General features: G+C 45.1%; 3 protein-coding genes across 5 annotated transcripts; 1 reads left to right on the forward strand and 2 right to left on the reverse strand.

Moving 5' to 3' along the window:
* Positions 1 to 26: 26 nt before the first annotated feature.
* On the reverse strand, positions 27 to 4,308 carry cimap1d (CIMAP1 family member D). Of its 2 annotated transcripts, none has more exons than XM_088394711.1 (5): positions 3,488 to 4,308; positions 1,409 to 1,479; positions 1,211 to 1,321; positions 992 to 1,105; positions 27 to 648 (listed from the first exon to the last, which is right to left on the reverse strand). In XM_088394711.1, exons 2-5 carry the CDS (start codon positions 1,446 to 1,448, stop codon positions 158 to 160), a joined length of 756 nt encoding a protein of 251 aa, XP_088250837.1. In that variant the 5' UTR covers positions 1,449 to 1,479; positions 3,488 to 4,308; the 3' UTR covers positions 27 to 157. The 2 variants fall into 2 exon arrangements, with proteins under 2 accessions (XP_088250837.1, XP_088250838.1); XM_088394712.1 differs by having other exon boundaries at positions 1,409 to 1,514.
* cks2 (CDC28 protein kinase regulatory subunit 2) lies at positions 3,010 to 4,612 on the forward strand. Its single transcript, XM_088394713.1, has 3 exons — positions 3,010 to 3,253; positions 3,474 to 3,601; positions 4,219 to 4,612. Exons 1-3 carry the CDS (start codon positions 3,195 to 3,197, stop codon positions 4,260 to 4,262), a joined length of 231 nt encoding a protein of 76 aa, XP_088250839.1. The 5' UTR covers positions 3,010 to 3,194; the 3' UTR covers positions 4,263 to 4,612.
* Positions 4,453 to 25,887, reverse strand: cpamd8 (C3 and PZP like alpha-2-macroglobulin domain containing 8). 2 transcript variants are annotated; one of them, XM_088394695.1, is made up of 44 exons: positions 25,390 to 25,887; positions 23,962 to 24,113; positions 23,854 to 23,876; positions 23,491 to 23,656; positions 23,036 to 23,088; positions 22,940 to 22,957; positions 22,537 to 22,591; positions 22,241 to 22,354; positions 22,083 to 22,167; positions 21,904 to 22,012; positions 21,610 to 21,837; positions 21,364 to 21,534; positions 21,161 to 21,289; positions 20,898 to 21,096; positions 20,659 to 20,813; positions 19,875 to 20,024; positions 19,637 to 19,798; positions 19,371 to 19,513; positions 18,900 to 18,962; positions 18,238 to 18,469; positions 17,614 to 17,767; positions 16,773 to 16,903; positions 16,643 to 16,694; positions 16,271 to 16,569; positions 16,102 to 16,170; positions 15,844 to 16,000; positions 15,605 to 15,781; positions 14,831 to 14,912; positions 13,195 to 13,351; positions 13,008 to 13,082; positions 11,519 to 11,684; positions 11,359 to 11,445; positions 11,153 to 11,289; positions 10,720 to 10,875; positions 10,539 to 10,601; positions 9,921 to 10,186; positions 9,770 to 9,857; positions 9,214 to 9,288; positions 9,024 to 9,129; positions 8,327 to 8,437; positions 8,054 to 8,266; positions 7,137 to 7,211; positions 6,260 to 6,464; positions 4,453 to 6,121 (listed from the first exon to the last, which is right to left on the reverse strand). In XM_088394695.1, coding segments are annotated over exons 1-44 (5,592 nt in total). In that variant the 5' UTR covers positions 25,473 to 25,887; the 3' UTR covers positions 4,453 to 6,120. The 2 variants fall into 2 exon arrangements, with proteins under 2 accessions (XP_088250821.1, XP_088250820.1); XM_088394694.1 differs by having other exon boundaries at positions 20,659 to 20,825; positions 25,390 to 25,886.
* Positions 25,888 to 25,996: the final 109 nt, after the last annotated feature.

Below are 25,996 nucleotides of genomic sequence, written 5' to 3' on the forward strand. Positions count from 1 at the left end.
AATAAACCAGACGGAATCAATACATGTTGAGAGCGATGACATTTGTTATATATTTTTTATCAATAAAATCATTAAGAGGTCATATAGGAGCCTAAAATAGCAGGAAAAAAAAATACTGTATTAGGTGTCATAATGCACAGTTGTGGCTCCATTGTGGCTACTGTTCAGAAACACTGACGACCAGCGGGGTGACAAACTCAGAGTGCCTAATCCCCATGGAGAAGGCCGGCGCCCGCGCTTTGTGCACTGTCACTCTTTCTGGATTATAAGATCCAGGACCGGGCAATTTTGTGCCCTCTCGAGCTCCACCGTGTCGCCCCAACATGGAAAAAGCGGGCGGCCTGGGGAGATAAACACTGGGCTGTGTGCAGTTGTATCTGCATGGCCCGGGCGTCTTGGCTAAATCCACGGACGGCCCGCCTTGGTTGAAACAAGCCGACATTGAGAAGCTGGCGCTGGCCGGTTTATTTGGGATGTGAGAGCCCATTAGTGGAGGGAGAGTGTACTTGTTGGGAGCGGGCACGGAGTCCGTGGTGCGGTAGTGCGTGCGGCAGCCCATGGTGTAGGATGGGGGTCGGCGTTGCAGGTTGCAAGGCGGGGCTTTTTCTGGGCTGTAGGTACCTGGTCCAGGAGTCTGGAAGGGTTCCTCTAAAAACACAAAATACATGATCAAGTAGGCCTGGGCAATTATGCAAATACTTTTTTCTATTTAGGCTTCTCTAAATATAAAAAAAAATGTTACAAATAAATTAACTATTCTTAATTTTACTCCGTGTTGGACAGATAATAGTAAAGGCATTGGAATGATGTTGCATGCTTTTAACTGGAAAACAGTGCCCTCTAGCGGACAAATTATAAAACGTAAGTTGTAACATGAACGGTAAACAACATAAAAATTACATTATTAACGTAAAGGATTGCATGATTCTATGTTAAAATAAATGCAGGATCTTAAAGAATTTAAAAAGTTACAATGTAAAAGCTCACATACTTTGTATTTTAGTTCTCCCCAACATGGTGTATGCAGGTGCTCCATCTCTCCCTAAGCGAGTCATCTTCGCATCAATGTGATACTGAGGTCCCGGACTGCAGTCAACACAATACACTGCACAAAAAACAAACATTGAGGTCCCACAAAGTACTCTGTCTCCCTCTAGCGGTTTAATTTATATTGCGCCACCTGATGCAGTTGCCCATACAAACTACATACTATTATCACTCATCTTGCCGTGGAAGGAGTATGCGGGGCTTGTTTGTTTCGTATAGTCATTCCCGATAAAGCCAATCGTCGGCGGTAGTCCGTATCGCCCTGGGCCGGGTCCTTTGGAGCAAATCAAAACATAAATACCAAAATATTATAAAGAGTACTTTTAGCTTCTCTATAACAATTGATAATTGTTGAACTCACCTTTGTCTTTGCCTGCAATAGCTGGGTACTGTTTCTCCATAGCTCACTTTGAAAAGACACCTCTCAGAGATCTGACTCGTCACTGATGAGTTCCAAAAGGTCAGCGCTGAAGAAGCACCCACCTTGCTCATCAGCAGGTGAGTAGCCCTTCCCTCTCTGCCAATGTAATGCTATCTGTCCCCCCCTCGCTTCACCATGCAAAGCTCCTTTCACTTTCCACTCATGTAATTTTGCTCATCAGCCATGCGTGAAGTCGCCACGGAGACCGCCCGAAGCTTATCTCTCAGGCCCTCGCAGGGAATGGATACGGCACATTCCAAAAGGGAAAAGTGACCTTGGGTGGGTGTCAAAGTCAAGTGTGACCCTCCATAATGTTTGCCACAATATTTCCTTGCCTTCCAGGACAAAGTTTACCACTATTCCCTTAACTGTACCCAATGTGTACCCAATTGTGAACTTTGAACCAAGGTCAGGTTTGCATCACGAGTTTTTGGCATGCAGTGATGGCCCTGCCAAGTCCCTGCAACCTTCTAGTATTTCATATTAATGCAACAATGGGCTCATGGAAATTTTCTTCCCCTGTGCTCTCCGTTGACTCGACTCCCGCCATTTTGCAAATTTGATGGCCGCCGTAATTGAGAGGCTTGACAAGTGACATATGAAGAAAACAAGCATTAATCTTTAACAGGCTGCCGGCCACTGCTGCGTGGGTAACCCGAAACATTCATTTGCTCCTTAACGTATGCACACGTATGTACATGTTTAGAAGGAAAGGGATGGAATGTACAGTAGGTTAGGGCAGAGAGGAAATGATCAGCATGCAGACTTCTCAAAGGAAATGGTCATGCACATTGCGGCTTCAAGATAACATAATGAGGACACCATCCAGCTATCTAAGCATTTTCTACGTTTGTCCTCACACTCACTCCGATCGGCAATTTGGATTCATCAGTGAACCTAACATGGAGAGAACATGCAAGCGTTACACAGAAAGGCCGCAGCTGAGATTTGTACCTTGAACCCTCTGAGCTATAGCTGTGAGGCAGATGAGCTGATTTTATAAAAGAAATTCCTCCATGATCGATATGTTCTGCAATTTGATCGAAATACGTTTCCCAGGCCTAGCATTTCATGATTTTAACGAAACGGTAAATCATTTTGGCAACATGAGGTCATTGGTTAGCCTCAAATGTAAATAAAAATGCATTTGAATTCAGTTAAAAACAATTCCCAATGTTCTTTGCTTTAAAATGTATAATGCATTATTTTGTGGGTAAATGCATTTACATATTGTAATTTCAATTATGTGAAGCACATCTAAAGTCACAATTACAGTATTATTTTTTAAAAAAACACTTTTTTGGCCATAAATATAAAACAACCACATGAAAATCAGTACATAAACTGACACAACGTGTCGACTTTTGAACGTTCATAAAAAAACATTTTCTAGTGTTTGCTTTAAAGATCCAATAGGTGGCGGCAACGGCTGCAAACCGATTCAAACCACCACAAAAGAAGAAAGAAAATCGTCACGAATGACGGCGTTTTCGATTGGCTAGCAACTTCTTGCGTCTTCGCGTCAGGACGCCTCGACCAATCGGATGCAGGCGCGGGCGGGTAGTTACTTTTTGAACCTGCTTGCAATATATTAAGCTCGGAAATCAGCCTAGCAGTCAAAACTTGCGATCTACTCGACTTATTTGTTGACAGCCTAAAACATCTCTTTTTTTTATTCCTTCCCATTTCTTCTGCTTTTCATTCCGACTCGCTTATTGAAGAGAAAATGTCGAAGAAGGAAATTTACTACTCTGACAAATACAACGACGACGCCTTCGAGTATAGGTAATCGTGAAGCTAATTTAACCAACTGCTTTAATCGTTTTGTAATGTTTTCTTTTAACTTCTATACGTTGATAGTCAAACAATAACGCTTTGAAATCAACTGACATTGAAATAATTGTATATTTCGTTTTCAGTATTGATATTTTGAATGTGAAATTACTCCCAAACACGACGTGGTCTTATTTACGGATAAAATCAAAATGTGTGTGTTTTTCGTTAGGCATGTGGTTTTACCGAAGCAGCTGTCCAAACTGGTGCCTGCCTCGCACCTTATGACCGAAGAGGAGTGGCGCGGCCTCGGCGTGCAGCAGAGCCAAGGGTGGATCCACTACATGATCCACAAACCAGGCGAGTCTCCAGCAAGCGTCCACGCCCACCATTTTGTCACCTCACGACCCCAACTGACATACTTACAATAAACAATTATGTAACTGACCTGAACTTACATAACACTGACCTGCAGTCTTTTAAGTGATCAGTCATTATATAATATGCTGATAGATCAATGACATAATTGATTGGATCTGCACAATAAGACATTATAGCAAACACTACCTCATTTGCCTAAATATAAATGACATCTTGGTTTGTTGACCCACATTGGCACAATCGCTGATAATGATACCACTGCTATTATGTCATAATTAAACATGAAAGCCAGAACTATTCAAAAACAGCATGCAACTGTGCCATGTACCTCATCTGGAGCAGTTCACAATCAATATTTCTCGAATAATGTCACAAAAATATGGACAACATGCAAGAGATGGTGATTCTTTGAGGCATGCATTTGCTTTGATCATCAATCGGGGTGTGCAGCAATGCTGATGTCTCAAAGGGCAGCACACTGATACCGTGAGGATGAATTTGAAATTGCATTGTTTCAAAAAAAAAAAGCTTATTAGTTAATCTAACAAACATGCGATATTAAAAAGACTCAAACATCTTTGTTGTTTCCTCCACAGAACCTCACATCCTGCTGTTCCGAAGACCTCTCTCCAAGCACTGATGCGCTGCTACATAGCCTAGCTTCCATTTTGTTCCCTCAACACCCGTTAGACCCATGTACACCTTCATTCCATCGTATTTATACAAGGAGAACAAACGCCAGGTTCAATCGTTCACTCTCAAATTCCATCACATTCAAGTAAAATGACCCCGTTAGCCAAATGAAGCTTTACATTGTATATTTTGAGTACTTTTTTTTTAACTGATGGTTGATATCCTTTTTATTTTTATGCTTTATTTGTTAAATATCCTTTTACTGTCTTCCAGATTGTAAATATGTTAACGTTTCTCTCCCCCAAATATGTTTGATAGTTGTTGTTAAACAAATGTAAATGAAAACATGCCTCATCATTTGCGGTGTTTGGTTGATTTTTTTTTTTTTTTTTTTGCTGTTTGGGGTTGAACCAAGGTGACAACAATACAGTTAAAGAAAGCATCACTTCAGGTCCAGATGGAGAGGAGTGTACTTAAAAAGAGTTCCGTTGCTACAGCTGCTCCTGTTCAAAACACATGACTAATAATTGGTTGTCATGGAGGCACCTAAACAAAATGGGAGTTTTTTTTTCTCCTTCCCATCCTCTATAGCAAAACTAAGTTATATAATATATAAGTGACGGACTGAAATTATAATTCATTACTAAACTTTTTTTGTTTTTACACTTTTGTTTGATGGTTTGTCATGAGATTAACTCAAAATGACATACTTTGGTTGCGAAACACTTTCTAGTCTAATGCTCGGCTGCACTTTGGAGTTTTTATTTGTGTGTGACAAGCTTGGACAAATAACGTCCCACCAGAGGTTGCTGCAAAGAGCAGCGTGAGCTCACCCTAACACGTACGTGAGCATGAAAAACAACACACAACTGCAAATGCTACCAGTGACTTCGCTTATGAAAGACATGTTGAACTTTGACCTTAAGCAAGCATAGAAAGAAAAATTAGAAGGTGAGCTACAAAATCTATGAGATCATGTTGATTGTCTTGGATAACCTTACATGTTTTTTTTTTTTAATCTTTTATTTAAAAATCTCAGTATTTGATATGTAATACAGGTTATGATTCATCAAATTTGGAATATTTACAGTAATTGGGAAAAACTTCATTTTTCTTTGATTGCGTCATGAATCAAAATGTCACATAAAATAGCTTATGAACTGTACAATCAAATCTCCAAGCGTATGGAAAGGAAGGAAAGTTATCTCTGAGTATCCTGCTGTGAGAGAAAAATAAAAAGTGTGCATGAGTCCGCCGGGGACTCTTGGTGCCTATAAGTCCACCTTTGTCCTAAAGGATACAAAAATCTCTGCTGGTTCTGAATTTGTATTAATTTTTTTATATTTTAGGCACACAATTTCTCAGTTTAAATTGTAGTAACTGTATTAAAGGACCCATTCTCATTCATGCTCCTGTCAATATACGCCAAGTATATATTTGACAAGAAGGGGCGGAGCTAAGCAATTGCGACGGTATGTGCGGCTAATATTAGCCCAGACTGGAAATTGAAAAATAGTGAGCACCCCCCTAATGATAATTAAAACCTCCAGCTCCAAATAAATACCACAGATAGAAAATATAACAATAGCTTAAAGTCGGTTGTAATTACAAAAAATATATATATAAATACTTGATTATGTTTTTTTTGTCATTCTAGAGATTATAAAGGCAGTACTGTGAATATCAAAGATGCTGTGGTGATATAAGGAGCAGGAGGGTGAACATACACACACACTGTATATACACACACACACAAATACACAAGCTCACGTTTCCTTTGGGGCTTCTCTCTTCACTTGCCATTCGTTCGTATATTCACAAATAATGTACAAAGTGGACGTAGGGGATGGCTTCACCTCAGCATTTCTGTGGAGGACAGAAAGACAAAAATTTGCACGATATGAAATTGATCAAGGTCTCGGAACGATTAATCGATTAGCAAAATATTGGGTAAACTTAGCCTGTGCCGTTTTTTGGAAAAGAATGACGGCGAGTGCTCTGTACCATCGTTCCGGACTGTTCCTTGTGTTGGCTGTGGGGATTTGGACGTCCGCGGGCAGGAGGATCTTCTGCGCCGCATCGGGGTCAGCTCGGGCGATGTGGAAACTGGGGTCCCGCGCCTCGCCGTCGGCCAGGAAAGGCTCGGAGTTGGCGTCGTAATCGTAAGAGTAGTAAGACACGTCGGCCATGGAGCCCTGCTCCTCTTCACCTGGACAGCAATAAGGAAATATCAAATCTCTCTTCTGACATTTGTTGCTGCACTACCCCTTACACACACAAGGGGGCGCCCCCTGCTTAACATAATTTACCCGCACACTAAAAGCCCTACAGCTACCTTGCAAACTGTTTTCAAGTGAGCTGCATAGTTGAGTATGTTTGTTTTATTGGCACACCAATCCCAAAGAGTATGCACTAAAAAAAAAAAAAAAAAAATTGGGAAGTTACAGCTTGAGCTTGTGGACTCCAGTTTGTGAACCACTTTTAATATAAATCATCTATGCACATGTTTATGAGAAATGAGAAAGCATTCCTTTCCATTGTGAAGCTTCTGTGCCATGAAGACCTTTAAGAGCAACGACCCGGAGCAGACAAGTCGCCGCACGTCGCCTCGTATTACGCTCACACACCTGTATAACACAACGCAAATATTCCCCTTATCGTCCCGCCCGCACGCTGTGTCTCACATCCAGTGAAAGGTGTTTTTGGCCTGGTGTGCCAAAAGTAACAACGGTAGCCCGCCAGGAATGTTCTGGAAGCGTCAGAAGACTCCAACCTAATAATCGACTTTGTTGTTGTCTTCATCAGATTGTGGACATGATGCAATTGCAGGGGAATGTATAACATGCAGAAGATTTAATGTGTGTGTGTTTGGTGAGATTACCTGTGTGTATGGGCACTGAGGGTTGTTCAGTTTCCTGGCTCGCTATTGGCTGCTTGTCCTCTGCCTTGGTCTCCACTTGAAACACACACATCACACGCATTTGGCTCAAAACAGATTTCCTCACCGGTCGTGACCAAAACAGAGTTTCATTGTTGCGTCATGTACGGTAAATGTTAACCATAAGAAGGAACACGTTTTTGGCAAAACAATGAGGTCCACTCAGTCCCCAAGGAGGCCTGCGTTCAAATTATTCCAAAAATAGCCAGGCCTAGAGGTGGGCGGCATGATCACAAGTGGATCCGATTGTCGTCAAAATGGACTAATGACCCTCACTGCGCATGAGTGTACACAAACAAACACCCAAACAAAAACAAAAGTTAAATGCTCCATTATTTGTTTCTTCCTCTTCAAAGTCTTGTTTCCCGCACTCGTGAAGGCTCCTTTTGTTGTTGGGCTGTGCGTCGGAAAAGGAATGTGACGAGGATTTCAAAGGCTCGGACAAAAGCGGTCTGTCATTTGCACAGAGCTCTCTAATACAGCATCGGGTCAGAGAGAAAGGGGGGGGTGCGTGTATGTGAGTGTGCAAGTTGAGATCCATAAAAGCGCTCTCTTAAAAAAAAGAAATCCAGTAATCAGCTCAACATCTGAACAGCTGTTTCTTCAACTGAGATCATTGCGCACAGCAATGAGAATTGACACATCAACACACTTTGAGGTCATTACATACTACATAAATAAAAGCAACTAGCCTCGCTAGCTTAACTTAAATCAGTCGTTGAATCCAAACCAGCCCCAGAATGAAGCTGCTCAACTTTTTATTGATGTTAGTGCTAATACGTGAAAAATAAGTGAAAAATCATTTAACCACGGAATGTTTTGCTAGGAAAACACTTAGCGTAGCATGTATGGTTTCTTACTGTCAGGACACTGGGACACGGGGGCTTGCTTGATGCGTGTCCCGTTGCGGCAGGCAAACACCTCCATCTGACACAGGTTCTGGTAAACGTGTCCGTCGGAGCCGCAGACGGGCTCCCCGTCGTAGCCGCAGTCGCGGTAACACGTGCAACGTTCAAACTGTTCCTCCTCCAGGCAACCGAACACGTTGTTGCATTGGTTCGCCTGCACGAAACCTGTCGGAATTTCGTTATAGAAGACCGACGGTGGCAATAGGTGAGCGGTTGGGGTCTCACCTGTCCAGTGGTTGGACGAACTTTCCACCTCGTTGCAAGTGGGGCCGTCGCACAGTTCCCGGGCGAGCGGGCTGCTTTCGCTGACGTTGTAGAAGCGGGTGGCCTCGAAAGCTGTAAATCAAACGGCAGACTGTTTTAATCGCGGGCCACTTCTGAGTTATGGTTGCCCTCAGGCAAAAAATGTTAGCTAGCGGTGAGAAATGGTGTAAAAAAAAAATTGCTCTGGATGTAAAAACTGTAAAAGTGTCAAATGAATTTCATTGCTCTAACAATAGAATTTGAATTGCATTCCATTCATGGTTTTAAGGTCATGGGTTGTTTCACATTAGGAATATTCGATACCAGTCATTCTGATACTGAGTACCGATACCTTGACTCGTTTTGTTATCTAAAATTTTATTGAACACTTTGTGAACTCTTTCTGACACAAATGACAATTTGCCGATGTGTCAGTATAGCGCCAACTACTGCCGAGGAGGACTTGATCGGTCAGATTTTATTTAGTATCGGTACTTGCTCATTCCGAGTTGACATTTAATACAGCAAGGGAACAAAATACTAGAAAAATGCATTTGTGTAAACAGGGAAAGACTGAATGACAAAAAAATCAACAACTGATGCACAACACTAGACTCACTTGGAGAAAAAAAAAAACATCATAAATCAAAGTGACTTGAAATATTCACGAGAGGCACACCTGGTTCATAGTAGTCATAGATTTTGACCGGAACAGGCGCCGTCTTGCCCACAATGTATTCCCTGACAGCCTGGAAGGCCACACACGTCATGCACTGGCTGGGAATCTGCAACACAGGTCAGCAGCAAACACTTCATTTTATTTTATTTTTTTCATTTTGAACAGATTTTTAACTGTTTTTAAAACCCACCTCATCAAAATAGAACAACACTTTCCTGCCGTTGAGCTCGTACCTCTTCAAACCAACACGCTTGTCCATCAGCAGCTGTTGAGGTAAACAAAGAAGCGGACCTCAATGGGGGACACGAGTAGCCAGCACCTCAGTGGACTGGACAGCTCCAGCTCGGTTCTAATTAACACGACATTAAATGATCCAACCTGATTGGAGAAAAATTCTGAAAGCGCTTCGTGTACGCCTTGTAACGATGCATTATGTTGTGCGGTGTACACAATCATCAAGGTCCATATGGTTCTCATTTTAAATCCACTTGGAATGTGAACCATATGCGCTCTGCTGATACTTGAGTTTAAAAGAAAAAAAAAAATCTACTCCCAGAATTACAGATGAGTGTTTACAAATGTACGGAAATAAAAACACTCAAGCAGAGAGAGCCTAAAAATCAACATTAATGCATGACCATAAAGAAAAGTTAACTGAGTTTTATAGCAGTGGTGAAGTTCTCTTGTGATGTCACCAAACTCATGGAATGGAAGAAAGTTGGAGAACCTTTGATGACTTTACGCACCCTCTCAAGACTTTCCACATCTGCTCGGAAACCGGAGATCATGGGGACCTCGATGACGGCCATGTTGGATGAGCCCGAATGAAGCCACCTAGAGAGAGAGACGGGTGAGGTGAGCAAAAGACACGCCCAGGAGTTGCGTTGGGGTCCTCACCTGGCACACACTTCCAAAGAGATATGGAAGTCCATTTTGTCCTGGTGAGCCGCCGGGTCATCGTCGTCGATGGGCGCCCGACGCTTGCGGTTGAGCTCCGAGCGATTATCGGCGCGGCTGCGGGGTCGCGAAGCGGGGTGACGGGACGACGAGGAAGACGGAAGAGGTGGTTGCAAATGGCGGCCTTGGAAAGCCTCCTTGAGGTCGACCTTGAGCTGGAAAGCTGGCTTAGATACCGGGTCGGGTACGTTGTAAGAAACGTCAATCTGGGCAGAATATGGAGATGCGTGGTTAGACACAGTCAAGTGATGAGAGGACTGGAAAGATGAGAAGAAGAAAAACAACAACTACAAGAAGCTTTTTGTTTGTCCCGTGTCAAGGCAGGAAGTAATCAGCATCCTGTCCTGGGGAGTGCAGGACATAAAAAAGAGCAATTTCCTAAACCCTAGCAGATTACTCCAATTGGATGATTCATTTGTGTGTTGAAAAGGAGCAACAACAAGCTGCCGGCTGCCAACAAATTCCTTCCCGCGAGCCGATGAGGTAAGCGTGCGCGAGAAGTGCAACAAGTGTGTGTGTGTGTGTGTGTGTGTTTGTGTGAGAGTCACACTGTGTTACCTGCATGAGACAGCAGCCTTCTCCTTTGGCGCTGACAAAAAGGCCCGTAGGAATGCTGGGAATCTGAGCCACCCCCACAAAAAAAAAAAAAAAAGACTCAAGATTGCGCAACAACATCAACACAACACCAACCTTGTTTATTGGTCCTTGAAACCTGATGAAAACAAAGTCATGCGGTTACCTTGGCGCTTTGCACGACTTTCTTGTTGTCCTTGTTGAGTTCAAAAGTCTCCTGAAAGTCCAAGTTGGTGGAGGCCAATGAGATGGTGAGGTTGACACCCGCAACGTAGGAGAGGATGGCGTACTCGGACAATGCTTGCAGTGCCACGCACGTGTCCTGCCACGCAGGTGAAGAAAGCGAGAAAAGGTCATCAGCTTGCATGCGCGAATTGGCCACCAGGTGGCAGTCTAACAGACATTATTCTTCACAGAAGATAAATATATGCCTGTCATATTGTACATCTACATGTGCTGCTGCACCGTTTGTGTTCAAATATCCTTACACCATTAAACCAGATGTGTTTTTTTCGTCCGTCAATATTGTTAGCATTAAAAGCTAGCAAAAACTTCCAATCTCCCTAGAAGGCAAAGTTAGGTGGTTCTTCCAAGCTTACCTGTGTAGAAGAGAAGCCACCAAGAGCATTTCGCTGCTGGGAGAGCCATTTGACCACAGGCAGGGCTGACGCCACGTCCCCGAGGAGGGTGTAAGTGAGAAGACCGTAGGCCGTCATCTCCACTTCTGCCGACACCACTGGCAACAAACACTCGAGATTTAGTAAGGCCTGTGTGCTGTGGATATGGAATGGACCGATTGGTCAACCTGATTGGGAGAGACCGCCGCTGAAGCCCATGAAGGTGTCCTCGTCCGTCATCGTGGTTCCAGTCAGGCTCCAATGGGTGAGTCCATCTGTGTACAGTGGAATTTTTTGAATTCTCCCTCACATTGGATCAGATTTTTTGTTTCAATGTGATGACAGTACCTTGCATAATGGCCATGTGGTTGAGGCGGCGCAAGGAGAGGGGGGCAAAAGGGCTGCGGAGTAGAGCCAAGGCGTATGCGCACAAGGCTGTGGTGTAAGGGTCGTCCGCCGAGTAGGTGTTGGTCTCAAGGAAGTCCTTGGCTTTAGCCACTGCCACCTTCTCTTCCTGGACCAGCGTCACATGGTGTTACATTTTATTTCAGCGCTGGTGTAAATACGATTGCTACTCGCGATCAGCTATCTGGTAAACATAAATGTCCCACGTGCACACTCGAATCTTCAGTTTGGGTGCGGCTTAAATAAACTTTCCTCCCCTCCAGCAACAAGTTGAAGGCAGGCTTTCATCTTTGGCAGATATGACCTTGCCTCTAATCTAAAGATGACAAGCCCCCGGAGCCGCCCGCTCACTGCAAGTTCGTCTTTTCATAAAGTGAAATTGGAAGGCGATGGATCGTTTGCTTTGATGTGAAGGATTTTATAAATTTGAATTTCTTGCATTTTTCATCGGTTGTAAAAGATCAAGAGGGGAGGTCAGCATGGGTGAATTCAAAGTAAGGCCGATGTGTTCAACTATGTGCAACTGGAGGGGAAAATGTTTTCTTAAGAATTATGATGGAATACATCCCATTTAGCTGTGATTTCTTTTTTTTTTTTTGGCATTCTTTTAGAATTATAGTCAAAAAGTTCAACCTTAGTTTCTATCGTGATAGCAAAACAACACCTAGCGTTTGAACAGGGGTGTGTAGACTTATGAGATTAACTAAATCGCTCGTGATGTCAATGTGCTAGAGAGGACAACTGAAGTCGAAAAGCAGAATTGATTTAGGAGGAATGTAAATTCTCCTTCGCGAGAGCAAAATGTCTACGCGCATTACTTGTAAATGTTTTGACGCGGTGGAAAAACGGTTATCAGATTTGCAGCGCTGTCTTGAGGCAGAACAAATGTGAGCAAGCGGGCGGCCTGCCAGCACATCCTTCCCTCCGGCTATCAGCCGCTCTGCAGTTTGCTCCCACAGCTGGTGGGATGCCACCTTTTGTTGCCCTTGATGACTCCATGAAATGAAATGAAAGCCGTAAAATCAGCACTACATCCGATGTAGCAAACAGGAAAAGTGTTTTTGTTTTTACAGGGCTCGTAAAAGACGTTTAACGGTGTTTCGCACTCAGAACCAACGGAAAGAACACGTCCGAAACGACACTTGGGTGGAGGTGTCATGAAAAGCAGAACGATTGATGAAGTAATTATGATTTCTTTCGATTGTGTGGAATGGATTTTAGGGTTAAAATGCATTACTTAAAAGCCACCACTAGAGGCGCTGTTGGTGCACTGTCAATTATTTTTAGGGGACAAAAGAAAGGTAATCTTTGAGCTACAATTGTATCATGGCATGACAGCAATATTCTGCTCAAAGACACAAAAAATATGAATAAAAAATAAAAAGGAACAAAAAAATAATAAAAAATATACGCCCCCTCCCCTCGTGCTTACGTCAGTCGATATCCCCGTCTCCAAAAGTGCTGCCACCACATAAGCCGTCAGAGAGATCTTCCCGTGAATGCCACCCTGGAAATGGAAGAATCAAAAAGGTCAATGTCAAAAAGACAGGACAGCCAATTAATGAAAAATCAAAAATGACTAAAAGAAATTGCGCCTTTCTTACTAAACGTCCATCTACCTGCAAGTCTTTGTTCAGAATCCGTCCCATGGCCGGGAAGGAACCGTCGTCTCGCTGATGCCTGATGAGCCACGACTTGGCCGCTCGGAGCTCCTCGGGGTCAATGAAGATGAAACCCCGCGACTGGGCGAAGGACTTGAGCACAAACGCAGTCAACCTGATGAAGCCGGAGGTATTATATATATTACTTACATTTCAATGTTGATGTACCAATACCACCTGTTCAATCTTCTGAGGCTTAACAGTCTCAACGCCGTTAGCTTAAATCGAAATACCGTATGTTATTCCGAATCAAGTCAAAGTAGTAGCGGGATAAAGGATAAGCTTTCCCCAGGTCCACATCATAACATTCCTGTCGAGGCTGTGCCAATCTGGACTTTTAACTCAGACAACACCCATGTACGCTCTTCAAAAAGATGTCCCAAGAGGAGATTTGGATGTCAGAGCTACCACGAGAGCTCCTTCATAGCCAAAACACGAGAAAGCGATGCTTCCTATCTTCGCCGACGAGGTCGTATCTACACTGTTTCAAAATCGACCTCAGGGCAAAACAGTAATAAAAAAAAACTGGGACGTGTCTTTGGAAGGAAATAACACCCTGAGAGAATATTTTTGTTGTTTGTTTATGTCTCCAACTCTATCTTGTTATGACCAGCTGTGAGTTTCATCTAGCTAGTCACATGTGGGCACCAAACGCGAATGATTATTTTTATTTTTTTTCACTCAACAGCAAACATGATGAGGAAGGAAGGAGTGATAAATAAAAGAGGGTTGCTATTTGAGACGCTACAGAGACTCTCCACACTTCGCTTTTTTTTTAGCCGTGACTGCTGCTTCCATTGTCAATCTTCCACCAAGTTTTTTTGCCAACCTGGAAAAAGTTAGCGCTAGTAAAATGCCCGACTCTGCTGCTGGATAACAACGAGCCTCACGTTGACGGATTCATAAAGCACGATGACGTGGGCCATCTGCGTGGTGCTCTCAAGCCACGCAGGAGTGGTGGCAGCGCTTGTTACATCCTCACATCCTGTCAGTCACGAGGGGAAGAGGTCAAGCTTTTCCCTGGCGCTGAGCGACTCCATCCCGGCGGTGAGTCATTCAGCCGTGCTCTCCGCCAGGAAAACGGCATCGAGCGAACGTATAAGTCTGTCTCCAAGAGCAACAGGGGTCCGGTGCAGTGTCATGGATCTCGCTGCTGTGCAAATAAATCGCCCTACCTCCAGAAAGCAATTACGCAAGTTTGTTTACGATTCTCCGTTGTTTATGCAAGCCGCTGATTTACAGCGATGGCTTGATTATATATCACGATGCCCACCTTGGTCCGTAAATCAACCCGGAGGTATGCGCCGCGCGAGAGGGCCTCAAACAGTCGGAACCGCAGCCTCCCCCATGGAGAAGAATGATGTCATTCTTATAAATATTATGAGATGGCTCTGTCTGCCTGACCCCAAATGAGCATAAACACCACAATGGGAGAAACAGATCGCCCGTGTTGTGTGTGTGTGTGTGTGCTGAGACGCTGCTGAGTGCTTTGGCCGGTGGCGCGCTAGTCCCAGTTAAAGTTGAAGAATGCGGGGCCTGCCGAAGCACAGATTGAACACTGAGAGATGTGTAAACTTTGCTGACAAGGACTTACCACATACTTCCTGAGGAATCCCTCTCCCCGAAAGCACTGTAGGAGCCGTCCTGACGTTTGTAGGTCAGTTGTCTCTGGTAACCTGGATAAGAATAGGGGGAGGGAGGGGGGAGTGAATTAATTTCACACAAAAAAAACATACTTCTTAAAGGTGGAACCAGAAGTCATAATTTCTTGATTATTTTTGACCTTCCTGCTTTAGAGTGCCTCGTTGTTGGCCCTGAGTGTGTGCACGCCAGAAAGAGTGAGAAAGGAGGGGAAGGGTGGGGGGAGTTAGACTGGACAGCCAGTGAGTAGAAGTTGTCTTCTTCAACAAATCCTTCTCCAAATAAAACTGGCACAATCCACTCAATGGATGTTATGAGTCTACTGAGAGGCCAAAGTGAAAATGAGGTCTTCTACATTGTGAAGACTTGGAGAAAAGAGCCATCACGGGTGAGCTAGTTCCAGGCCATAATCCAGAGGATTCACTGCCAACCGGGTCAAAGTTCGCCTCAGTTCCACGGACAAAATCCATTATCCAAAGTAAACGTCACTCCTGGAGTTTCCACAAAAACGTAACGACGGTTGACCGGTTGCCAGCAATTTCCTTCCACACTTTTTTGCACGGAGGGATTTGAGTTGTTGAGAAGACACACTCCCATTTCCTGAGTTTTAACAGCTGCTGTGCGGAAAGCCGCTCGGGTATGATGAACCCAATCAACTAGCAGGTGGCATCCTTAGTATGAAAGATTTTCAAATTGAAAGAAATAAAGTTGGAAAAAAAAATTGTACCTTGCAAGAGGTAATCAGTGGCTTCATTCTCCACCTGAACGCTGAGCTGCCGAGTCTTCTGCAGGTACTTGAGCACAAAGACATTGGGTGCAAAATGGATCATATTCTGCTCCCCGCATCCGAACGGCAGTCGGAGAAGCTTGTCCAGGTTGTTCAACGTTGGCCCCATCACATCGCCTAAAAAAGGACAGCGATCGTTCACATCGGTATCGAGTGAACCCATATTGTGAAAACGTTACCGATCATAAATGCGGAGGCGCGTTCAGATCCCGGCACCATGTTGTGCGGGACCCCAAGAGTGAAGGCCTCGTTGTGGTTCTCATCAGAGTCTTCCTTCCTCCAGATCTTAAACTCCCCTACCGAGCCCCATCCTGTGGAGAAGCCTATGTGTCGAACCTGAGGGGATATTTATCTCTATTAAAATTGATTTTAACAGTTATTTGAAGATCGATGCTAATTATGTAACATCAATTAAAAAAAAAAAAAAAAAGACTAACCTGTAAAGGGTTGGTTCCGGACCACTCAAGGATAAGTGACGAATTGGATGGATGTAGACCATGGCCCACCTGAGCAAAGTCCAAAAGATCTCAACAAATACTGTACTGATAACTTTGACCACACAGATTATAAATATCATAACTTCAGCACCATCATATTGATACCTACCTGGACCACAGCTCCCTTCCAGACAATCCAGAAGCTGCGGAACTCATCCCAGGAGAGAATATCCGGCGTGGGGACACTGACGAGCGGCTCGCCCATCTTACCCAAGGAGATCCAGGAGCGAGTGTTCTGCCGACCCCCCAGCACGATCTCGATCATCTCGGCGCTGTCGTGCGGGGTGGGCGATAGGGCCAAATGGGCGTCGTTGTGCGTCTTCACCGCCACTTGGAACTGGCTCATCTTGGCCGGCTTTTTCACGTATTGATACTCGTACTTATTGGGGGTCGAAATGTGGATTCTCTCTGGTGATTGGAATAGTATTCTCAACATATCTGCACTTTTTTTTTTGGAAGCCTCAAAGATGAATGAACTTACCGTTGGGACAGAAGAAGACACTATAGGTGTACTCTCTTGGTAAGCCTTCTGGCTAAAAAGGGGGCGGGGCATAAGACCGCAAGTCAAACAACAGATTGAGTGACATCATGATAGATTGCCGCTCACTTACCTCCACAAGGACAGTCCTACGCACAAAGTCCAGGCCAGCGGGTGACCTTCTTTCCTCGACATCATTTCCTGTTTTGCCTGACTGTTGTGAGTCTGAACAGCAGCTGGTTTCACTGTAGGCGATGGCTCGGGCTGTCAAAAGAAAACAGAGGAAATAGAATGTCAAAAGCTTAGATATGCTAGAATGATGGAAGGACTTGAGTAATCTGATTTGCACACTAAAAAGGTCATGTGATTGTTTTGCCGCAGAATAATTTTGAGTAAACAACATGTGACCGTTAGAACCACATGGAGCTTCAATATGAACCTCATAAAAAAATTAATATGCCACATGTAACTTTGATATTTCAGATTGCCTTCACATGCCATCCATCAAAATGGAGATTATTGTCACTTCATTTTGGACGGCGTAAATTATCGCTGTCATTACGAAAGAAATCATAATTATTAAGTGCCTGGTGATAAAAGTCAACATGGCAAATCATCACACGCTAGTCGAAACAATATTTCGTGGACATCATGTTCAACATCCAGCACAAGACAAACATGCCTGTACAAGGACTCGCATTGGAAACGTGGCCCCGTGCCAATGGCGGCTCTTTGTGTGTGTGAAGTGAGAGGGAAACATAAGGGGGCCAGGGGAGTCGGAGCGGGGCTATGGGGGTAGGGGGGGGGGGGCCCTTTGACCGCCGATGACCTGCAAACTCATCAACATGCCACTGAGTGTCACAGCACAGCTGTGGAGGCTCCCCCGCTGCTGGCCTGCTTTGTTCTCACATGTTTGTACCTGGAGGTGGGTGAGCAATCTCCAAAGCGAACGAGATGGGAGCTTCTGCGGATACCTGTGATGTTTGCCGGGCCCAGTTCGCTGAAAGCCAACACGATGGTGGTGGGCGTGGCCTCCCCGGGAGCCACGCACTTTTTCCTGGTAAGATGATGCTTTCCAGGATGACCAATAAACTTGATGCCCTTTGGTACTGACACTTTAATGTGAACCTGCAAAAAAAAAAAAAAAGGATAAAACATTGAGAAATAAACAATCTTTCTCACCGTCCCACCCTCATAAGGCGCATTCCCGCCAAGGGATTTTTTTTTCTCTTTGAATCCAAACTGACTCATGTTTCTCAAGTTCCCCAGAGGATTAAATGCCGCTCATTGTCCAGCTCTGATGGAGGAATGCCCTTTATCCACCCTCCAGAAGTCATAAATAAAAATCAGAAAATATAGGAATCTCATGTTGTCGGGTTGGACATCAAAGGAAGGCGCTACGCCCCGTTCGCATCTTCATCTAACACCAAATCAGGCCCATCTGCAAAGATTATGATGTCATGGCTTCGGAGTGCAGGATGGGTCCCGTTTGAGGCCAACTTCCAGCTTTCGGAAGGGTGTATTCACATGAGGACGTTTCAACCCAGCCAGACGTTAGCATGCTAGCGCACTAGCTGTGCCATCCTTCATCATCATACCTCAGCACACGTCGGCAGATAGTTGTAGACGGTGAGGGGAACTTTGGTTTGCTCCCCTCGGATCAAGCTGTAAGGCAACGTGAAGTCCACGAAGAAAGGCTTGAAGGTACGAAGCTCCGCTCTGGTGGACAAGCCCAGCCCTTTGTCTTTGGACAACCCGATGGCTTCCGTCACCCACGTGGTGATGGAGTCGGGCACGTCCAGTCGCAGCTCCGCCTCGCCCGTTTCGGCGCTGTCAGCCAAGAAAAAAAAAAAATCTCTGTGAAACATCTGTGTCAATATCGGCTTTTTCAATGAAGCTTTTCATGTAGGGGAGGGGGTGAGGCTTCTTAACGCCGATTGTAAACTAACATAGAACCATCTTTGCTTGATCAAAGTCTACTTTAATAGACCTTAAGGGCAAATTAAAGCTTTTTGGGAAAATAATCCGAGCCAAAGGAAATCAGCCACATGGAAATCTACCGGGGCAGTTCATTTATATTGGCGGAAAATGAATAGAAGGAGTTGTTGAGAGTGTGACAGTCGGCTCCAAGATGGGATGCTTTCAAAGAGCCGCATTCACACGCGGCTTCTGGAAGGAGCTTTCCATCATCTCTCGCACTTTCCTCCCTTCGTCTGGCTTATCTCGCATCGGCGTCCAATACTGATGGGATTTGACATACCTGACGTTGAGGCAGTGCCACACCCACGTCTCCGGGAAGAATGTTCGCCTACGCTTCTCGGGTCTGCGAGCCAAACACAAGCCGACATCAGTAAAAAAGGCCTCAGCTGCTCACAATAAAACATCTCCATAAAAGGCCCGATGATTTACTCGGGATTTGCACGCTGACATTCGACTTAAGTCACGTCATGTGTTTAATGTTCATCACCGCAACGAGTAGCATTAAGGAATGTCGGCACGCAATACGGACGAGCAATCACATCTAATTCCTTTGTTTTTCTCCGCTCGTCCGTTTCCGAGCGCTGATTGAAGACCGACATGTGTGTTATTAAAGTCATGAAAGACTTGTTTTGCTTTTCAACTAACGGAGGTTCGGCGTACCGAAAAAGAACTCGACATACGATATTAAAAATGACACTTGCATCTGATTGGATGGATTTTTTTTTTCACACATCATCCTCTTTCATCGTACCTGAAGGGCGGGCGGGAGTGCATGGCGGCAACCATGGTGGCGCTATGCGGCTGAAAAGCGGGGACGGCCTCGTCGGTGTACATCCCGCCGCTTTGCCGGTGGTTCAAACTCACCACGTCCGTCATCACGACGAGCCCCGTTTCCTGTGTTCGACATACGCAAGAGATACAAAGCAATCAAAAATGTATACGCTCCAAGACAGTGAGCAAAAAGGTCTCTCGTGGAATATAAATCGGGGGTCAAGAGGTCGATGTGCACATTCTCACTGTGAAAGCAAAATGGGCGTCCTTGGTGATGTCCCAGTGCCACGGGAAAACCGAGGAACGTCGGCGTCTTTTGGACGAAAGGCCGGGCCACCAAAAGTGCCCGTCGTCTTTCTGAACGCCAAAGGCGTCGGACACGTCAAAGTCGGAAAGCTCCTTGAACACCTGCGGAAGACATTTTTCATATCCAATCATTTTGTATTGGTCTTTTAATTGAACTACTAAAATAAACTTTTCGAACCTCGTCTGGAGTGAGTTGAAAGTCCGGTTTCAACAAGTAAAGACTTTTATCCACAGCGGCCACACAAACACAGGAGCCCCTGTCGGCACGGACGCGCATGCTCACCGGGTCACCCGGCATGGACTGATTGGTGGACAGAGTGACGGACACCTGCAAGACAGACGACAGGGAAAAGTACACTACTGCTATCTGGTGACAGTGCTTGAAACATAGTAAATAGTATTGATAAGAAATGAAGCTTCAAATATGCTTCATGAACCAGTTTTTTTCACTCCTCTAGAGGGCACTCTCTGTTCAACATTGGGTTAAAAGTATACTTTTTTCACACCAACAGTGCCATCTAGAGGCATAAATAAAATACAACTGGTTCATGAAGCAAATTTGAAGCCTCATTTTCCCATCACTAGTATTAAGCCTCAGTCAACGGGTTCCGCCGGCTTCCTTTCGGCCTGCGGCCTCCGTCGTGTCATGCCTCTTCAACATCCACTACCCCCGCTCCTCCTACGGCGAGCGAGCACACAGGCCGAGTGTTGTAATGGCATACCAGGGAGCTGTAAATACTTCGGGGAGTTAACTCCACCTAATGCAGGCAGGAACTCGGCAACTCTCACGGGCCAGCACAGCTGTTTGTTTACCGGCTTTACGAAGTACGCCAAGCTGGTGCACAAGCTCGCTTACCTCTTCATTACCTGTACTTTCTACTTCACCCAAAATTATTTGCGATCCAGGATAAATATCATGGCGTGGAAGCAATGAGTGAATATTTGTGCCGTAGAACGCAAACCTTGTTCTCTAAGGTGGGCTGGACGGAGATTTGAAGACTGTCCGTGACACCCTCGCCATTCTCCCGGACGTAGTAGACGAGCAGACGGCTTAGCGGCGCCATGGTGGGGGTGACGGTGAAGCGCAGATATGACACGCAGTTGTCCATCTCGGTTTCTGCTGAAGAGCCTGCATTTACATCATGTTTTACGGATTTTAGACATATTTTTCTCCGTATATCAATTATGGCGCGGGATTTACCTGAGGCAGATGCAGGCGATTCAGTGGTGTGAATATTTTTATCAAAAGTGACGGTGGCTCGTTTTTCTCGGTGAGAAGCCGTGACATTGGCGAGCTGCTGGCCGGAGAGGATGATGTTCCCTCGAGATGCCACCTCGTAGTGCAAGGTGAAGTTACACGGACATGTGGATTTGAGCGCCACTTCTACCTCTTGGCCGACCTGAGACGTACATGGGAAGGGTTCGAAACTCATCTTCACAGTATATTAATGAAGCAGAACCAACCTTGAGTGGGGTGCCGGGGCTCTGGATTTGGATGTGACACCTGCTGGGTGAGTACCAGCTGCTGATGGACAGGTAGCTGGGCAGGTACTGGTCTCCAACTGCCTTGCCTTCGATGGATGTCACTTTTGTCTACGTAGCAGCAAAATGAAATGTATTTAGACCATCCATCCATCCATCCATCCATCCATCCATCCATCATTTACCTCCAGCCACACATACTGGGCCGCAGTGGGGATGGACGGGATCTCAAACGTGGCCTGACCATCCTTGGAGATTAGTTCACTGGTGTAGACGTTGTCTTTGGGGGACAACTCAGCCTTCACGCGCACCTTCACACCATCAGCAGGGCTCCCGTCGGGGTAAGTCACCTCAATCTAAACAAACAAGGAGATAAAGTAAATGACCAATGGCCACAGTTCTTCATCAAATCTCGTCATTGTGCTTCTTACCTTCCCTTTGTAAGGCAGACCCGGCTTGAACTGTTTACGCGTGTCCTTGGAGTACCGAACGTCAATCAGCTGCTTATGGACGGCTGTGGAATCGTCAAAGGTGGTTTGCCTGCTTCCGTCCGTGCTGGTGAGCGTGGCCCAGATGCTGACGGTGCCCCTGAAGTGGTCGGCCACGTCCGGGGGCATCATGTCTTTGACGCAAACGCTGAAGTTTGCAGAGCCTTTCATCTAGGGAGGGAAAAGCGGAAATCCGATGACGTCGGTGTCCGACATAATCCCGACGCAGGAACTGACCTCCATGTTCATGATGACAGGACGGCCCATCTCGTGGCGATAGTATCCTACTCCATTAACTGTCATGTTAACACTCAACTTCCCCGACACTGCTTTTCCAAACGTGTACCTGCCCATACATGCGAGATGACACTTACAAATTAGATTGTTAACATTTTGCAAATTCTTCCGTGACTCACCTCGCCCGGACAGTGGCCTGCTCACACGTGTTCAGATCTCGGACGTAGCGAGGCGGATCGATCGTCAACTCAAACTTGGGTATAACTGTGAAAGAAGCAGAGCACTATTTAAACTATTTGTTTTTGTAGAGGGATTTTTTCTTTTTAATGGTGCTCACCATATTTCTGCACTTCAAATGATTTGTTGTACGTGTGGCCCTGCACATCCACAAAGATAAACCACTCTCCAAACACGGGTTGGTCAGACAGAGGGAAACTCATGTTGACAATCCCTACGTGAGAGACAATCCTGGCTTAAATCCAAGATAAACGTGTGCAACTGCACTTTTTCCCACCATATTTAACAGACATGACAAATTTGATTGGATTTGGAGGAACACAAAAAAGCCTTGAAAGATGAGATTCATTCGGCCTAACAACATTGACAAATTAGCGATTTCAAGACATGTCTCACCACAGCAGATTGATTTGAGACCTTTCCACTGCACCATCCTGGATCCCCTCGGGTCCTGGAAGAAAAAGAACCCAATTCAAAGATATGCTGCATGAAATTGACATTTCACTCAATGTTGCACGTTGATGTTTGATTTTCGTCCAATCAGATTTGAGCCTCTACTGGAGCTCACTATTCGCAATGGAAACATCTCCGGAAAAAAGAAAGAGCGGCTCGGCTGATACGGTTCATCGATGGGGGAGGTGAAAACCAGGCTTCAATTTCACGCTGTGTTTATCCTCGCGCTCTTCCACACTTATCGAGGTGAGCTTCCCTGTTTTTCTCACCCCTGACCGGATGCGTGACCCCCACCCCCCCACCCTTGCCCCCTCCTTCCTGGGTGGTCCCACCTGACTCCACTCACCAAAATGTATGCCTCAATCTGCAAAAAGAAAACAAAACAAACATGTAAACACCAGTAAAAAAGTGGAAGTAAAGGTTATATGAAAATAAACGTTACCTTGTCATTAACCGGCCTCAGGTCGGGTGTGACCGTGTAGACGTTGATGAGCACTGAAGACGCAGAAACAGCGTTAGTTAGCGACTTAGCATGTATGCTAACATCTCGCGATTTATAGAAGCAATCTGCCATTTTGTTTGTTTTTTTAAACTCACACATGGACCAGGTCATTCATAGAAAAAATATACTCAGTAAAAAATGTAAAAGTTTATTTGAATATCAAAACAATCAGTTTATGTATCAGTACATTCCTGCTCCACAGTATTTAATTAGCTACATTCCCTTCATGCAGGAGCATACAATTACCAAATACCTCCAAGTTTAGTTCAACTTGACTGCATCTTTTTTTAATACACGTGTAGTGATTGATTCCAATTTAAAAGGTCGTTCAAAAGAAAGGAAAAAAACCTGGCATGTGGATTATGTGGCGAACCAACTAGCAAGCGCGCTGTCACCTTTGTGTTTGGGCTTGTAGACGGGCTTGTCGGTCTGGATGAAAACAGCCGTGCCCTTGCTCTCCACCGTGACGGTGGTGTGGTTGTGGAAGATGTAACCCCCCTCTGCGAGGTGACGGTTGCCCCACAGCTTCAGGTGGGCTTGACCTCTCAACCCCGAGGGAACCTGACAGCATACACACAAACACGGGATTACCAAAAGCAAATTAGGTCAAAGCGGGGGGGAAGGACTCAGGTGTTGATTGTGGTGTGAAGTCACCAAAAAAAAAAAATCATTCCATCTTCAAGATTTCGACACACTTTCTACAACAGTAGAAAAGATCTTTCATTATATAATGCACAATGATAACTTGATTGACTCACCTTCAGCTTAATAGTGCCTTTGTCTAAAACACACAAAAAAGGAAAAAAATATCAAATACATATATTGTCCATGGTTAAAGGATGACGATGAAGAGACCACGTTCTCACCCAGCACGGAACCGTGGCTGTGGGCCACCGCCTGTCCCTTCACGGACAGCTGGACCTGCACACGAGTCTCGGCTTTGGCGTTGAAGATGGTCACGCTGATGCTTTCCTCCACGCCCGCTCGGAACACCGAGGGAGCCGCTACCAAGTAGCCCCTTGAAAGAAAGAACGGTGGCCAGTGATTCCATCCTTTTCTGGCTCAGCCGTTATTCTTATGGGTGGTCCGTCAACCCCCCCACCAAACTTTAAAGTCTTGTTTGGAACAAGGTAACCGCTAAGATTCCACACGCTCGTTCTGACGTTTAATTGAAGGAAGGGGGCCCGGCCCGCCACTGGGGTCACAGTGCAAAGGCCAAAGCTTTGATGCTCGAAAACAGGCTAGAACATTAAAAAAAAAAAGACTAATTGAAGCCTTTGGATGAAAGACTGCCATCTGGCATAGTGGGGGGGCTCCAGGGACCATTTTACATTCGAGCTACCACCAGCAGATGACGCTGTGGTTAAAAAAATATTATTTTTCATTACAGAGCTGCTTCATAGGCGACTAGTCCAGCATGTACTCCACCTTTCGCCTTCCAGGAAAATACATTAGGTTCATGAAAGACTCTAAATCCTCCACAGGCATGAATGTGACGGAATGGTTGTTTAATCCCTCAACCCTGGAGCTAAAAAAAAAAAAAAAATCCTGCTCCAAGTAACGTGCAGTTCTTCATATTTCAATTTAGCCCTAAGTCCCTTAAGCCCATTGGCTGACTTTTCCCTCTTCTACTGAAGATCACTGAAATTAGGAGTGAGCACACCCTGTTGCATGCCTGAGAGAAGGATCAGGTGGTTGGCATTACAGCGCCGCGGCATTACAGCCAGCGGCAAGTGCAGTTCCTGAGAGTTTCAGAGAGCGAGTCATGAGAAAATCCTCTAAAGGGGGGAGAAGGGGGACCAGCAAATGGACTCGTTTGATCTACAGTGGGAGGGGGGGCAAGGCTGGATGAGCCCCCCTGGATCAGGTGCTTATATACGGAGTCACATGGCCTTCTCGCTGGATTTCATTTCAGGTTCATTTTGTCCTAAACTTAAGCAAACACAACTTTGATATATTTAAAATGTGTCTTTATACTCAGTGATGGGCAAGTACAAGTTGTCCGATACCAGCAACCGATACTTGAGGCTAAAAAAAGTCCTCCTTGGCATTAGCTGGCGATATAGGATTTTGCTCAAATTTTTTTCTCATTCTATTGAATTAAATTTGATACATTCCGCTGAAAAATGTATTTGAGCTTTTGTGAGAAGTGTGTCTTTACTGTTTCGACAGGGGCGTATAGACCTTTTTTTTTTAATTCACTGGAGATTCAGTTGGGTGCACATGCAATCATAATTATGATTAAGGGGTTTTTTTTTCTGCATTTTAAAATTATGCCGATGCATTCTACTCACCCCATATCCAGTGCAACAATCGTGCTCACTTTGCTCATGAACAAAGTCCACCCAAGAAGACTCAAAGCTGTCAAACGCAACATTTTGGCAGCGAGGGCTTCGGTTGTGGTCTCCCACCTCCTATCCAGATTTAAAAAAAAAAAAAAAACTTCAATAAATATTATCAGCGGTGCTTTCCCCCCTTCTTTTTTAGAAGCGCTTCAGCCTCTTCATTGCTCTCGACGGCAAAGATCATCAGTCGTGTCCTTCTCCCATGTGCCTTCTCCTTGGCTTCTTCAGCCGCCCCGGTTCCCTTCGCTCACACTTCAGCATTACAAAACTAGCGAGCGTTCTCCCACTTGGCCGCACAATTCAAAAGTCAATCAAAACTTGGAAAAGTGGAATTAGCTTGAAGCTCAGCGAGGGGATCCTCTCTGCTTCACTGCCTGGGACTGACTGAGTGACTGAAGCCTGCAGAGCAAGGGATTGCGCACGCACATGCACGAACACACCTCCAAATTGTGTGTTCAACACACTTTTGCTGCCGCACGTGCTTCTAGGAGTGAATTGCGCTGATTTTGTTGAGCAAAGAAGCGAAACGGTCACTTAAGTTGAGAGGGAGGGAGGA

Source organism: Syngnathus floridae, chromosome 13 (assembly GCF_059516105.1).
Source record: "Syngnathus floridae isolate MCC-2025c chromosome 13, RoL_Sflo_1.0, whole genome shotgun sequence".
Classification (NCBI taxonomy): domain Eukaryota; kingdom Metazoa; phylum Chordata; class Actinopteri; order Syngnathiformes; family Syngnathidae; genus Syngnathus; species Syngnathus floridae.